The sequence below is a fragment of the Chelonus insularis genome, unplaced genomic scaffold (genome assembly GCF_013357705.1).
Source record: "Chelonus insularis isolate UGA/USDA-ARS -01 unplaced genomic scaffold, ASM1335770v1 contig_67_pilon, whole genome shotgun sequence".
In the NCBI taxonomy this organism is placed as follows: domain Eukaryota; kingdom Metazoa; phylum Arthropoda; class Insecta; order Hymenoptera; family Braconidae; genus Chelonus; species Chelonus insularis.
Window position 1 is genome coordinate 577,954 of NW_023276701.1, and position 17,012 is coordinate 594,965.

Consider the following 17,012-nt stretch of genomic DNA (forward strand, 5'->3'; position numbering starts at 1 on the left):
GCCTTTTAAAAAGCACTTCGGATGTTTTACTACCTGTCTGATTAATGCAAAAATCTATATACTACTACATAAATTTCTGGTGTCTGTCTGTCTATTCGCGCTAATCTCCGAAATGGCTTATCCATATGCGACAAAATTTTGCAAAAACGTAGAGGACATGGTCAGGAAGGTTTATTTAAATAATTTTTGTTTATTTAAATTGTTTATAACTATTGAATTTGTTATAAAAAATGGAAAAGGGAATCTATCCAATATATTTGAAATTTTTTAGCGTGTAATTTTTTCTTTTGCTAAAATTGAGTAACAAACTCAACAATCGAGTTTTCGATTTTTCTGAAAATCTAATCAGTTGTAAGTTGCATCATTATGCGTCGAATGTAATGGCTCCCACGTCGATATCATTTTTTATTTTCAAAATAATCGAGGCGAAAAATAATTCCGAACGTACGTACGTACAAACATACACACACACACACACACACACACACACACACACACACACACACACACACACAGACATACGTCACTCAAAAACTATTGTATTCGACTCTGGGAGTCTTGAAATGTGGAGATTTGGCAAAATTTGGGATTTGAAAAATCAGATCCATTACAATAACTTTCCAGTACGAAAGTAGTATTTGAAGAACAAAGATTATCGCCCTTAGCATTTGGCACACAATTCTATACAGTCCATGAGGCTATTATTGGGACGATCATAAATACATGTTGATTTATATGAATAATAAAAAATGAAGCTAAGTACTGTTTATTCTTCGACATTTCAATCTCTATAACGATCTTCACAAATGGAATTTATATGTCTTTATTTTACTTATTTATTATAGTTTATAAGTATTGAAATTAAATTTTAATTGAAAATAATATTCAATTAGAAAGATAATATCATTTATAAAATTTTAGTACAACTATAACATAATGTATAATCGTACACAATTATACATTTTACGTTAAATAATTTTAAGTAATAACGTAAATGGGTGTGTGGAATGTTTCAGCACCCCAATCTATTTATTAACAGCTTAAACAACGGAAATATGTAGAACTGTTTCGATCTCATCTTTAAAAGCTAGTTTCAAGATACTGGAAGGGGCAATATGAAAAAAAGTTTTTTTTATTGTTAAAAAGGTAAAAAGATCTGCTGCAAATATAATAACGATAATCAGCAACAACACCATGAGAAATAATTGAATTTTAAATTTCTGTTGTTATGTCATATTTACACGGCCATCTTAACAAGACTAGTTTCTTTTTTTGAGGACTTTTTTCTTATTGTCGTTATTCACGTCAGAACTTTTTACTCTGTTATTGCGAAAGAAAATTAGTTTATATGCTAAAACATCATATTTAAAATATATAATCTCAAATTTTAGTTTTTCAATTCAGCCCAATTTAAAAAAGTTTTAGATTGGAAACTCAATACGAAAAAAAATCATTATCACCGACGGTAATTGTTCTTACGGAACATATATGTAACCGAGTGTAGTTAATAAATTGTCTTATAGATGGTGTTACCGTCAAATAACTTCTGTGTTTGAACATGAAATGGAACGCAGGAAAGTAATTTTCAATGCTGAATCATGACTGAGTGTATGATAGTTGAAGTAAACTGCAAGCGTTTGTTGAAACATGGTTGTTTCTGCCGGACACTATTTTTAGAAGTTCGAACTACTTCATACAACATGGCAACTTAATCAAAAGTAAATGGTTAATGGCTTCTACCTTTCGATAGAGTCTTTATGAGAAAGATCTACCTACTGAAAACGATAAATGGTTAAAAATGCAATTTTATTCTGATACAAATGATAGAAAAAATTTATCAATCATTGCATAAATAATTAAAATGAATATATGCGTGTGATATTCGTAAATAATATTAAATTAGCTTAAACTTTGTAAGACTAGGAAAGGAGATTATAAAGAAATCCACAAAACTACGAACGTTGCATCGTTCACAATTATAAACTACTATCGGTTTTATGTCCGATGCGAAGAATTATCAAATACGAGACGATTTTTATAAGGAAACATTGCACGTAAGTAAATAAAACTATTTTATTTCATTTTTTTTTATAATATAAACGTTGTTCGATACTTCCTAATATTCTTATTAAATGAAATCATCGGGGTTACTCCCATTTTGCTATTCAGTCGGAGAAGTAATGGCGGCTACAATACTAAACTGAATAAAATCATCTACAAAACAATAGTGTGAAATTCATAATTATTATTTTTAGTCAAAATTTTCTACTAATCAGTAATTAATTTATTATTATTATTATTATTATTATTATTATTATTATTATTATTATTATTATTATTATTATTTCTTTAATTAGTGAATGACTTTATTTGAATTATTTTGTTGTTAACTTTACTTGACTTTGAGTTCACGTATGTAGTGCACAACTGTTAATACGTGTGTATATTTGTAATTGTTATTATTTTTCTCCAATATATTCTCAATGTTTCAAATAAGAGAGTGGTTTGTATTTTTTTTAATCAAAAGTAATTTGAAAAAATTAAGTATGAAATAGTGTAATACTTTGTTGGTTACGTGTTAAAAATTTTTTATGTAATGGTGATAATGCTATTAATAATTATTGTAGTTATTATTATTTTATTATATTGAATATTTTTAATTAAATTAATAATGAATAAATAATATTATTGTTACAGTAGGTGACATGCCTAGCAGCCGTGACATCGACCGTGTTGATCGTAATGGAAGATTCAAATCAAGACGACGAGAAAGTATTGTTAATGATATAAATCGACATGGGTATGAATCAACCGAAAAGAGACACAGAAGACACGGTAAAAGTCGAAATTCCGGAAAGAAAAAAAAGAAAAGATCTAGAGACGAGTCTCTGGAAACAATTCCAAGTATTGCTTCAAGTGTTGTGAAACCATTGGTGGAGTATTCTGATGTGAGTAGTGAAGATTTATCAGAGCCAGAAGCTGGAGAAATACAATCTGAAGAAAGCCGGGCTAATAGTTTCACAGACAATGAAATTAACGATCGATTATTACAATCACGGTTTTATGGAAATAGTCCAAATCAGGGACTTGGACCATCACCAATTAGTTTTTCACCTTCGCCGCCATCAACGCATTGTCATACAACACAAAATTATTCGCCAAACGATAAATCAGACATAATTCATCATGATTCACCGGAATTTGGCGAAGAAACTCGTCGTCACTCAAGAAGGAAAGAAAAAAAACATAGACGAGAAAAGAAGAAAAAAATAAGTTTAAGTCCTTGTTCAAGTTCATCAAGAAAAAGGAAAAGAAAATCAAAGCGCACATCACCCAGTCTTAGTCCTGAATTAATAGAAGACATCACATTAAGTTCAGAAAGAGAAAAAGTTTCAGAAAAGTGGTTAGAATCACCACTAATGCCATTGAAAGACAATACTTCACCAATTTCTCCAGCAACACCTTGTGAACAAAGATCCCCAAGTGATATGGATCTTGAATCTCCTCAGAGAAATGATAACACAACTCCTCCACCTGCAATATCAGTTTCTTCAAGACGTACTGAATCACCTCACACACCTTTGCTTCCTCCTAGACAGCCAATAACTCCTGAAAAAGGTAGTCCATCAAAACACTCTCCAGAAAGAATAAAACGCAGTTCCAGTGTACATCGTTTAAAAAGAAGCATAACTCCTTCTGTTGTATTAAGTAATAGTAGAAGACGAGCTCATAGTCCTAGTCCTTTTTCAAAAAGAAGAGACTACAGTCCACCAAAAAGAAGAGAATATAGTCCTAATTCTATTCTTCATAGAGTAAGACATTCTCCTAGCCCAAACCGACGACGTGAAATTAGTCCAAGTCCTTCAGGACATCGTCGACGTGATTTTGTATCGTCTGGATCACCAACTAGTAAACGAAGAAAACGAGAAGATTCGAATCGTCGACATAGGCATCATGAAAAAGATAGAAGAGAAAAACGTAAATCTCGACCAACAAAAAGTCCATCTAACAGAAATTTACCTTTTCCTTTATCTCGATCGCGTTCACGAAGTTCAGGAAGATGGAGAAAATTTTCACGTTCGCGATCTAAATCACGAAGAAGAAGCCGTACACCCAAAAAGTCAAGATCCCCCAGTAAATTACAAAAATCAATAAGAAAACATAGGTCTAAGAGTCCCAGATCAAATATGAGGTTATCACCACCATTAAGGACACGCGCTCGTAGCCCAATGAGCATGAAAGCTATCAATTTACGAGGACAAGCAAAAATTAATGAGACCAGTCTTTTTGCAGAATTGGTAAAAGACAGAAATATGAGGGAATTGGCTTATAAAAAACTTCAAGAAGCGAAAGAAAAAGCCACTAATCAAGATGATATTCAAATTATTGAAGGTAGTGATGAAAATGATGGTAATAACATTTTAAACAGCAAATCAACTTTAGATAAATCTAATGGACGTCCTCAAGCTTCTGATTCTGTTAAATCTATTGACATTGTTAATATTCCAGTTCCCATAAATGTTGAAAAAAGTGAAAATAGTGAAGGACTTACGCCACCATTTCCAACCCTGTCATCAGTATCATCTATTCAATCTTTGCCAATGAATACACAAAATCCTTTAACACCTCCGACCAATAATACACTCATTGATAACATTTCAAATTCTGTTAAAACACCTCCTCTTACTGAGACAACAATTTCTACTCAACCATCTCCAGTGCCTGTTTTAAGTGGAGTAATTGCAACTTCAGTTACCGGTGTACCAACAACTAATATGACAACAGCTACCAATGTTATAGCAAAATTTAACACTCCGAATAATTTAGTTCCAATTAAATCTGTTGATCCTCCAAAGACTCCAATTGTTAAATTCAAAACTAAAAGTTTATCAAAACTTCCACTTCCACCTGGAATAAATCAGAATGATTTAGAAAGCATTGACTCTCCACCAAGTAGATCTCCAAGTCCACAAAGGCCCAAACTTAATGTAGTTTCTAATACTAAAGTTGGTGTTAAAAAAAGTATTAAGGATTTACCAATGCCTCCAGTTGCTCCGGGTTCTGATGAATTTTCAGGTGAAGAAGATCCTAATGTCACACCACCTAGAGGAGTACTTGATCGTATTGCACCAAAACCAAAACTTAAACGACCCAAAATTTTAAAGAAGAAAAATTCGAGAAATTGTCATGTTCCTATGTCAGCTTCTGGAGGTAAAGATTGGGGTGAACGATGTGTCGATGTTTTTGAAGTAATTGCACAAATTGGTGAAGGCACTTATGGTCAGGTTTACAAAGCCCAAGATAAAAGAGCTGGTGTGCTTGTGGCATTGAAAAAAGTTCGTTTGGAAAATGAAAAAGAAGGATTCCCTATCACAGCCGTTCGAGAGATCAAAATTTTACGACAATTGAATCACAAAAATATTGTCAACCTTAGAGAAATAGTCACTGATAAGCAAGATGCTAAAGATTTTAGAAAAGATAAAGGATCTTTTTATCTTGTATTTGAATACATGGATCATGATTTAATGGGATTGTTGGAATCAGGAATGGTAAATTTTAATGAAATGAATAATGCTAGTATTATGAAGCAATTATTAGATGGTTTAAATTATTGTCATGGAAAAAATTTTCTGCATAGAGATATTAAATGTTCTAATATTTTAATGAACAATCGGTAAGTCATAATTTCATTGATTTTTTTTTATTAATGTTAAAATAAGAATTTTTTTTTCTTCAATTGATTTTATAATAAAAATTTTTATTTATGAAACTTTTTTTCTAATATTATTATATTACTTGTAAATGCCTTAGGGGTGAAGTAAAATTAGCAGATTTTGGTCTCGCAAGACTTTATAATGCTGAAGATCGACAAAGACCGTATACCAATAAAGTAATTACATTATGGTATCGTCCACCGGAGTTACTTCTTGGCGAAGAACGTTACGGACCAGCAATTGATGTCTGGAGTTGTGGTTGCATACTTGGAGAGTTATTTTGTAAAAAACCATTATTCCCGGTAAAAAATTTTTCTATCTTTTTATTATTATATAATTTTTGTCTATTGAAAAACTTTTTTTTAAATCGATAATTAAAATATTCGAAATAACAATTATTTTGTAAAATACTTTAAAATATAAATTTATACTATTTTCTTATATATTTTAGAAATTAAATTAAATTTAAATAGTCATTATTTAATAATGACATTTAATAATTTTTGCGAATAAACAATATTTTTAAATTAAAATTCTTTCTATCAATTTTCTTTATTGTTGTAGGCAAACGTCGAAATGATACAACTAGAAATGATTTCTCGAGTTTGTGGTACGCCAACTCCGGCAGTGTGGCCTTCTGTGATAAAGTTACCACTTTGGCATACTTTAAAGCCCAAAAAAACACATAGAAGACGATTGAGAGAAGATTTTTCTTCAATGCCAGCTCCTGCGCTTGATTTACTCGATAAAATGTTAGAACTGGATCCTGAGAAACGTATTACTGCTGCTGATGCTTTAAAAAGTGCTTGGTTAAAAAATATTCAACCAGAATTGTAAGTTTCGTCATCATCAGATGTAAAATTATTTTTGTTAACAATTATTTTTAAATTGCTTACTTCATCAAAACACTTATAATAATCACTTAACAGTAGCTTATTAATAATTTGAGTAAATTATTTAATTAGTTATTATTATTATTATTATTATTATTATTATTTCAGAATGCCTATACCTGAACTACCTAAATGGCAAGATTGTCATGAACTTTGGTGTAAAAGACGTCGTCGACAGTTAAGGGAACAACAAGAGAATGCAAATATTGGGTAAGTCATCGTATCTGCCGTTTTTATAATGAAGATGATCATTATTTAAAAAAAATACTAATTAACAGCATATGTCAACAATATTAATAATATTGAATGAATAAATATTTCTCAATAATGAGTTGATACAAATTTTGTAAAAATCATTATTCACTATCATTAATAAATGCTCAACCTGCAATATGGCATTTATTATTGTAAATATAGTTTTTGCGTGCTACATTGTATCTATAGTAACATAAATTTTTGAACAATGAAACATTCGAAGATACATTATTTCTGTTTTATTCTATACATTTTAAAACAGAATTTTTTTGAATGTTAAAAATTGGTTTTACATATTCATTTTATGAGATAAAATTACGTAATAGATGTTCTATAATTGTTCCAACGTGGAAAATTTGATTAGAACAATGATAAAAAATAGCATGTCATCTATGTGATTAAAAAAAACAAAATACTAATGTTTAGTTATTTTAAGTTCTTATTAATCGGTGTAAGTTTATTATCATTATTATTATTATTATTATTATTATTATTATTATTTGAATTACAATTGTTTATCTAATATATTTTCCTATATTAGTTGTAAGTCAAACTCATTCACTATGTAAATTGGAGGTTTAGATATATAAACATACATAAATTGATAATTGGAATTATCATTATTTATGTAATATGTAAAACAGAAAAAATGGGAATGTTATTGTGATTATGTAAATTCAGTAAGAATTTTCGAACATGGAAACGGAAAGACAAAAAACAATACTTCATATATAATTAATAATTATTTTCATTAGATAAATGTATATAATATTCATGAAACCATTCACGAAAAGAAAAATAGTTAAATATTTATAATGAATACAGGTAAACGATTGAAAATTTTTTTAAAAAGTCGAGTAGTAATTTGAAAAAATATACAAATCATCAAAATAAAGATGGAAATTATTGACGAAATACTTGTAATAAAAAAAAAAAATACAAAAAAAACGATTCATTAAAATACACTATAAATTTTCAATGTTTGAAAACATCTCAATAAACTATGGATTTATTGAATTATTTAAAACGAAAAAGCAAACCTTATAGTTAAAAGTATTGATATTTATTTATCAATAATAATTAATATATGTTTTGTTATATTAAAATTTACTTATTATATTTGATTGAGTAAAACAATATATGTAATATATTTATTGATAAATTTTGTTTACTTTTTATTCTGTACATTATTATTATTGATATCTTGTAATTAAAGTTCGATCATAGTAATAGTTATGGGAATGAGTGGACAAATAAGAGAAAATTGAAACAGTTAATGTAGAAAATAGTTAGCTTACGGACATAATTACATAATTATGTTTACCGAAGCCTCAAAAAAACATTTTTAATAAAAACAAACTTATTACTTTTTTATAATAATATTAATAAAATAATTAATTAATACATTTTTGACTGCATCACGGTAAACAGTAACTTATAGATAGGGTTGTGATTATTATAAAATTAAATCGTTTAACTTTTATTCATTTTTTTATTAAAATTTTTTTAAACTATTGGTTAGTTAAGAGCATGAAAGTATAATCATAATGTTAAAATCTTCATAAACTATACATTATTTGATAGTCACATTTTTGAAATTTTATTATTAGCGATATTTTTTTGCATATATACATATCGCCTAATTAAGAAAAATATTTATTTATTTACCGTTCGTTATTATGATTTTTATTTTGAAATTTTTATGTTTTTCAGCATTAATCTTTGAAGAAAAGGAAGATATATAATTACTGACATAATCTACATCAACATAATTTTTTATCAGTGGAAAAGAAATTGTATATTTTCTGCATTGTCTTCAATTGATGCACGAACAATTTAAAGAAACAGGCTCTTCGTGAAATGGTTAAAAAAAAAGAAGTACGTGATACAATTTTTAATTAATCATTTCGTACACGTACATAATTATAGCATTGTTGAAATTTTTAAAATCTAAAGTAAACTGCTTTGTTTTTATATTTTAATCAATTAATTTAAAGTCAATTAATTGATTAATGTAATAATATTTACAATAATAATGATCATAATAATACCTTTACTTTATTTCCATGTCCTGATCCAATCGATGAAAAAACACAAAAAAATGATTCTTAATTAAAATTAATCAATAATCATTATAAAATGTAAATAACTATAAAATTGAAATAATGTAATATGTCAAGACAATAAATTTCAAAGTCATCATAATTAGTGGAAATACGAAGTACAGAAAATAAATGGAAACTCATCGGGGAAGTATCATATAATTTAATATTTTTTTAATTTGAAACGTAATCTATGATTTTATTTCAATTAAATCGTTCACGACTTGAAATTGTCAAATTGAAAAAGAAAAAAAAACAAATAAAATGTAAATTATTATAGATAAAAATAAAAAAAAAGTTATTTAAAAAATGAAATTTTATGAGCATTTCATGAAATTAAAAATGTTAAGTAATGTACAATAAGTAGTTGAATACTTAAGCGTAAGTAAAATTCTTTGCGAATAGTCGATAGTGGTTAAATTATATGTTGTTTCTTTATGTGTAAATAGATAATAAATGTAGAAACTGATTTTTAAATTATTCCCTCGCTTACAACTTATCATTTTCATATTGAATATTATAAAATATATAGAAATATACACATATACATGTATTTTTCCGAACAGAAGTAATATATATATATATATTTGAAAATACGACATTTAATGACAGTGATTTTTTAAATATAATTTACAATTATTTTATACAATAAATTTAATTCCATCTTCTTCTCCGTTATACAAAAATTGGTTTTTTTTCCTAATTGAATAAAAAAAATAATAAATAAATAAATGGTAAACTTATTTTAACATACAAATTTATATTAATGTTACAGATCAAAGAGTCCTAAAATAAGAGTAGAATCCACTTTATACGCTATCTAATTCTCTTGAAGACTGTTTATCCATTGAAAGGCATATGCATCATTTCTTCATCAACTTATTTGGACAAAATTCTATCGAAATTGTGTACAAATATTACGGTTGATTCGAAAATAAAAACTTTTTAATTGAATGCTGATGGTCGCATATGGAAACAAAATTTTCTGGAAGACACGTCAAAGCAAAGAACCCATTTATGTTGATGACTTGATGTTTTTACAAGTAAAGTATAAGGTAATTATAAAAGTATTTTTGTTAAATTTAACAATTATTTAGCTTTGAAACAAATAAAATTTCAATCAATTTTAGAATCTTCACTGTAAAAAATAATTAAAAATCTATTTAATTAATAATTATATTGCTACGAGAAATTTATTTTTATATTAATTAATTAATAAAATGATTATTATATAATATATATTATAATAGTTATGAAATTTTACAACTTACAGATACGAGTTAAACAGAGCATTTTGATCTATATGATTTATATTGGTAATGGTGGAATAAATTCCAAAAAATGTGCCGATCAGCTTACTAATCGAAAACCACTATAATATTTTGTTATTGGTTAACTAAAATTTTTTCATCATTCTATTATAATTCGATATTCAGGTAAAATATTTTTCTAATTATGTTTGTATTATCTTTATTGATATTATGATCAGCATTTATGTTTTAAAAATTTAAAAGTACCATCAAAAATAATCAATGTATTATTCCTATAGTTATTTAAATCTTATTTGCAATATTACAAGTTCATATCAATTGATATACTTATAAGATTAAAAATAACAATTTTTTGAAAATTTTTTCAAAATAACAACTTTAACTTTTTTTAAATGTCAAATTTAGATTATAAAAATATAATACAAAAATTTTTTATTATGTTTACATGAGAACTACAATATTATTTATCAAAAATTTGACATTTTTAAAATAAAAACAAAATGCCATTTAAATTTCATATTTTATCTTCTTTTTGTTACATTCATTTTATAAATATTTTTCGAATCGGTTTTTTATGATATGCCAGTAATTATTATCATACTGCTTGTTATGGATATAAAATAAAATTCCAAGTAAAACTGATATTAAAATAATACTGATACCAAAATCGGTAATTAAAATTAACAACAATAATAAGTCACTTCATGAAATTTTTCGTCGTTATCGATCATCACGACACCTACAACTTCCATGTAAACAGATTGGAGTGAAGTTAACTCAGATATGAGTAGACATCTTATTTAACTTAAAATAAATTTATTTGCGGGAATCATTTCAAAATCATAAGATCAATTGAGCTCATAGAAAATATTTTATTACAGAATATTTAAAAATTGTTAATTTAAAATAATTAAAATTTATATTTACGATTGATGGTATTAAAACATATGTTTATATTTATCATATCAATAGGGGTCTTTTTTTATGATACTAAAAAATTATTCAACTTACATTCTATAACATTTTTGCCTGAAGCTTTGTTCAAATGATATCAAATTCGTCAGTAAGATTTTCTTAATAATCGTGCATAAACTGCTTGCTCTTAGAAAATTCTTATAAATCGAAAAACGACTGATTGCTACGTCATTTTGTAATTAAAACTATTATTGCTAAGAGCGTATTGTTTCATTAGTCTTAAAATTTCAAATTAACAAATATATTATAAAAAACTAAAAATAATAATTTTGTTGAAAGTTTTTTTGAGCCTAATGAAATAATTTACCTCCAGGGCTAAAAAATCTCCGATAAATAATCTTTTTTTTTTTATTCAACTAATACTCGTAATTCATATATGTATACCGTAGCTCTTACCACCATTTCCATAATAAAAATAATAATTTATGCAAAACACAATAATTTATATAAATTTAGGCATTTTGTTTTTTAGATGGTCCATTATTTTCGATACCTTTACTAGCAACACCACTATAGTCTTACATTTTTCCAGTAATGTAAATTTAATTACTGAATGAACATTTTTTATTGTTTCTAGATTATAAAAATACTAATTCTTCTATGGTTTTTTAATAATTTTTGTTAACTAATTAAAAAATATGTACAAAATAAAAAAAACGATCGTTGTTATATCGTAAATTTTTATTATTGTCAATATCATTGTAAATCGAATAGTTAATTTGTATATATGTTAACATACATACGGAATGTAAAGAATTAGTATCATCAAAATTTAGAGTCGTAACAGAAAAATGTACATTATTCTCAACAATAATATTAGTTAGACTAATAATTATTTGTGTTGTAATTTAGTTTGTAAAGTAATATACTATTGAATTTTTATTTAAAATAGTCGATCTTGTAAAATTCTTGTAAATATTAATGTTTTCATGTATATTTATTATATTCAAATTGTATATTATTCCATACACCAATTAAAGATATATTTTGCAGCATTATTTAATGATTTAGAAGTCTAACGTTTCAAAACAATTTAAAGAAAATATTTACGTAATTGTAACAGCACTTGGTAGAAAAAATTCATTAAAAAAAGAAACTTGCTTGTTACATGTTTTAAGTTTTCTTAACATTTTATTGATAAATTTGATGAATTTATTTTTAATTTATTGACTTAAACAATGTAATAATTATTATACGATTATAAAAATAAAATTAATATTTGAATTAAAATTTATATTAAATTTATAGTGACAACTTATTTTCATGAGCTGATTATTTATTAAATATTAAATTGCTCATATTAATAAAAAAGATACATATAATGTAATAAAAGTTCAAATAAGTTATCAACCTGATAAACTTTAATTGACGTCTTTTTAGCAAAGTTATGAGTGGGGTTGTATTTGGTAATATATTTGATTAGATTGTATAAATTAAAAATAATTGCTTCATATGTATTTTGATTTTTTGGTTGAGTATAATCAGTCATGGAGTAATAGATTATTTAACGTAATGAACATTCTTTTTATTCTCTCAATTAATTTACTTTCTTATTAAACTTAGACACGTGTTTGATAATTTCAGTATTTAACGTGCATTAACTATTAATTTTTTTCAAATATCAAGGTATTTCATCATTTATATAATATTTTTTTAATTATTTATCAATTATTCTATCTGATAGTTTTATTTTAATGATAAAACATTTCATAATAACATAAAAATCAATTCTTTAATTCATTTTTGAAGGTTAGCTTTTTTAAAAAATTTGAAATTTATTTCATTTTATTCTATAACAAAAACTTTAAATTTATTTATTATTAATAAAATAATTGAATAATACGTTTGATAATGTTATATTTCCAAAGTTTACTCATTACAAATTTAAACTTCCCTAATTAGTTACAAATGTTTTTTATCTAATTTCATTTAAAAAATATTTTAGAGACTTAAAAAATTCTATAAGCTTTCAAAATGACCATTGGAGCTACAGTTTTAGTCATTGGAGGTGGAGGTAGAGAACATGCCATTTGTTGGAAAATTTCTCAATCTTTACAGGTAATTATTATAAAAATTTCATTTAAAGACTTTGAAGTTACGAGTAGTTTATTTTTATTGTAATTCTACATTTTTAGGTACAAAAAATTTATGTATCACCAGGAAATAGTGGAATTGCGAATGTTAATAAAGTCCAATTAGTTCAATTAAACGTTAAAGATAATAAAGAAGTTGCAGAGTGGAGTAAAAAACATAAAGTAAACTTAGTAGTCGTTGGTCCGGAAGAATATTTAGCAAATGGTTTAGCCGATGAATTATGCAAATATCATATTCATTGCTTCGGTCCTAGAAAATTAGCCTCTCAAATAGAAGCAAATAAAGATTGGTCTAAGTCTTTTATGGACAAACATGGAATTCCTACAGCCCGATGGAAAGCTTTTAAATCAGCTGAAAAAGCTAAAGAATTTATTATTGATTCTCCTTTTAAAGCTCTTGTGATTAAAGCAACAGGTTTGGCAGCAGGAAAAGGAGTTATTGTTACTGCTAATCAACAAGAAGCATGTCAAACAGTTGATGAAATGCTGATAAATAAAAAATTTGGTTCAGCCAGTGAAAATATTATTATCGAAGAGCTCTTAGAAGGCGAAGAAGTATCCGTATTGGCATTTACTGATGGTAATATCAATACATCTATTTATATTATGTATAAATAAGAATTATCTTTACTTTTTAGGTACAAATATTAGTATGATGCCACCAGCTCAAGACCATAAAAGAATTTTCGATGGTGATTTGGGACCCAATACTGGTGGAATGGGAGCATACAGTCCTTGCTATTTATTAGATGACATTGATTACAAAAAAAGTGAAGAAATCGTAGAAAAAACAGTCAAAGGATTAAAACAAGATGGAATTTCATACGTTGGTGTTTTGTACGTTGGCTTAATGATCACAAACTCTGGTTTAAAAGTTTTAGAATATAATTGCCGTTTTGGGGATCCGGAAACTCAAGTAATTTTACCGCTTCTGAATTCAGATCTTTATGAGATTATGAAAGCTTGTTGCGAAGGATTATTATCTAGTCTAACCATCAACTGGTTAGCTAACAAATTTGCTGTTGGTGTAATTTGCGCTTCTCGAGGATACCCTGAATCTGCATCAAAGGGTCAAGTTATTAAAGGAATCGAGAACATAGAAGTTTTGAAAGACCATTATATATTTCATAGTGGAACAGGACTTTCCGATCAAAAAGAATTATTAACTAATGGTGGAAGAGTTTTAATCGCAACTTGCCTATCATCATCTCTCCAAGAAGCAGCAGCAAAAGCTACAATAGCAGCTGAAAAAATTTGTTTTGATGGTAAGCAATATAGGAAAGATATTGCACACAAAGGAATCGCTCGTACTATTCTTAAATTAGGACAATTATCATATAAAAACAGTGGTGTTGATATTGAAGCTGGAAACTCGCTAGTAACAAAAATAAAATCTTTAGCCAGTTTAACAATGCGTAGTGGAGTACTTGGATCTATTGGCAGCTTTGGTGGACTTTTTGATATAAAATCAGCTTCTTTTAAGGATTCAATCTTAGTTTCAGGTACTGATGGTGTTGGAACTAAATTAAAAATAGCAATAGAATACAAAAAACACAATACTATTGGTATAGATTTAGTTGCCATGTGTGTTAATGATATTCTTGCTCATGGAGCAGAACCATTGTTTTTTTTGGATTACTTAGCATGTGGGCATCTAAATGTTGAAGTAGCGAAAGAAGTAATTGCTGGTATAGTTGAAGGTTGTAAACAAGCTGGATGTGCTTTGATTGGAGGAGAAACTGCGGAAATGCCTGATATGTATTCATATGATGATTATGATATAGCTGGATTTGCTGTTGGAGCTGTTGAGAGATCTGATTTATTACCAAAATCATCAGAAATTGTTTCTGGAGACATAGTTATTGGATTACCATCAAGTGGTATTCACAGCAATGGATTTAGTATGGTAAGAAAAATTTTGAAAATTACTGGGAAAAATTTGAATGATATTGCACCATTTTCCTTATATTCTAAAACAATTGGAGAGGAATTATTAGAACCCACAAAAATTTATTGTCGTGGTGTTCTTCCTGCATTTAAATCGAAATTGATAAAAGCCTTCGCTCATATAACAGGAGGTGGCTTATTAGAAAATATTCCTCGAGTATTATCTAATAATTGTTCCATCACTTTAAATGCAGAAAACTGGAAAATTCCTCCTGTTTTTGGATGGTTGGCACTATATGGCGGAATAAATGAAACAGAAATGTTGAAAACTTTTAATTGTGGCATTGGAGCCGTTATTATATGTGCTGAAAAAGACAAAGATAAAGTAATGAATTTACTACATTTAGAAGAACCAGTTATAATTGGCCATGTACATGAGGCTATTGATCAACTAACAAATTCTACAGTTTTTGTTAAAAATTTTACTAAATCTATGGAGAAAATTATGAAACAACATGTTTCTACATTAGTTGAAAATCTTTCAAAACCAATCAAACGAGTAGGAGTTCTTATATCTGGCAGTGGTACGAATTTACAAGCCTTGATCGATGCTACAAGAGATCCATATCAACATATTGGAGCCGAAATTGTTATAGTAATATCTAATAAAGAGAATGCGGAAGGTTTAGCGAAAGCCAAAAAAGTTGGAATACCCACAAAAGTAATTAAACATACCGATTTTCAATCTCGTGAGGAGTTTGATACTGCCGTTGACACAGAATTAATCAGATTTGGAGTGGAAATAGTTTGCTTAGCAGGATTTATGAGAATCTTATCGGAAAAATTTGTTCGAAAATGGAAAGGATCTTTGTTAAATATACATCCCTCACTTTTACCATCTTTTAAAGGATCTAATGCTCATAAAGACGTTTTGACAGCAGGCGTGAGAGTATCTGGGTGTACTGTTCATTTTGTTGATGTAAGTTGTTAATGTTCTCATTCTTTGATGTTATATAAAAAAGCCTGTCATTTTATAAAACTTTTTTTTTAGGTTGAAATTGACTCTGGAGCAATAATTGAACAAGAATGTGTGCCAGTATTACCAAATGATACGATACAAACTCTTCAAGAACGTGTTAAAAATGCAGAACATCGAACTTTCCCTAAAGCTCTTCAGTATTTAGCTACTGGGAGAATTCAATTAAATGCTGATGGTACCCTTCAATGGAATTGGTGAAATTTTTTTACTATATGGTTTCAACCGTTTCAAATTTCTGTAATATATTGGTTTTTATTCATTACACATTCCTAAACTAATAATTATCTAATTTTTAAAATATTATAATTCTTAAAATATGTTGTTTAAAATGAAATTATATATTTATAATATTTTTATTTTTAAGAGCAAATAGAATAGACCTATACAGATTTACATAAATCTATTCACACTTGATTTCCTTTATTTTTTTTTAATTTAAGTGAATCTAAAAATAGGCAAGTATGATCTGTGTAGAACTATTTTAACCCTCGCATGCCATTATCAGTTATTCGATTTTTTTTTAAAAATTATAATACAGAAGTTTGAAGTAATTTTTTTCCCACCTTATACACTTAAAAAAGAAGATATTTTTGTTTATTAAAGACTAAGATTCAAGTTACAAAAATCATTATTCCAGGTGCAACTATAATTGCTTTTTTAAGGTATATTTAGTATGATTTTTACCATACTCTGATTTACAGTTAACCAGCGATTGAAAAGATTTACCTCTTTATTATTAATAAAGATGTAACAGAGTAAGAGAGAATTGGTTAAAATTTTTCA

General features: G+C 27.1%; 2 protein-coding genes across 8 annotated transcripts; both read left to right on the forward strand.

The window, feature by feature from the left end:
• The first annotated feature begins 1,654 nt into the window (after positions 1-1,654).
• On the forward strand, positions 1,655-9,230 carry Cdk12 (Cyclin-dependent kinase 12). 4 transcript variants are annotated; one of them, XR_004690803.1, is made up of 7 exons: positions 1,655-2,054; positions 2,698-5,674; positions 5,812-6,016; positions 6,279-6,547; positions 6,716-6,817; positions 8,576-8,740; positions 9,043-9,229. XR_004690803.1 is itself a non-coding variant. In XM_035089543.1 (6 exons), the coding sequence occupies exons 2-6, from the start codon at positions 2,706-2,708 to the stop codon at positions 8,586-8,588; spliced, it is 3,558 nt and encodes a 1,185-aa protein (XP_034945434.1). In that variant the 5' UTR covers positions 1,655-2,054; positions 2,698-2,705; the 3' UTR covers positions 8,589-9,230. The 4 variants fall into 4 exon arrangements, 3 of the variants coding, with proteins under 3 accessions (XP_034945434.1, XP_034945435.1, XP_034945436.1); XM_035089543.1 differs by having other exon boundaries at positions 8,576-9,230; XM_035089544.1 differs by lacking the exon at positions 1,655-2,054 and adding an exon at positions 2,146-2,275 and having other exon boundaries at positions 8,576-9,230.
• Positions 9,231-9,513: 283 nt separating this feature from the next.
• Gart (trifunctional purine biosynthetic protein adenosine-3 Gart) lies at positions 9,514-16,632 on the forward strand. Of its 4 annotated transcripts, XM_035089547.1 has the most exons (7): positions 9,514-9,532; positions 9,740-10,019; positions 10,238-10,400; positions 13,156-13,268; positions 13,346-13,883; positions 13,942-16,169; positions 16,242-16,632. In XM_035089547.1, the coding sequence occupies exons 4-7, from the start codon at positions 13,185-13,187 to the stop codon at positions 16,425-16,427; spliced, it is 3,036 nt and encodes a 1,011-aa protein (XP_034945438.1). In that variant the 5' UTR covers positions 9,514-9,532; positions 9,740-10,019; positions 10,238-10,400; positions 13,156-13,184; the 3' UTR covers positions 16,428-16,632. The 4 variants fall into 4 exon arrangements, with proteins under 4 accessions (XP_034945438.1, XP_034945440.1, XP_034945437.1 ...); XM_035089546.1 differs by lacking the exons at positions 9,514-9,532; positions 9,740-10,019; positions 10,238-10,400 and adding exons at positions 12,583-12,719; positions 12,795-12,836; XM_035089549.1 differs by lacking the exons at positions 9,514-9,532; positions 9,740-10,019; positions 10,238-10,400 and adding an exon at positions 12,528-12,616.
• The last annotated feature ends 380 nt before the right edge of the window (positions 16,633-17,012 follow it).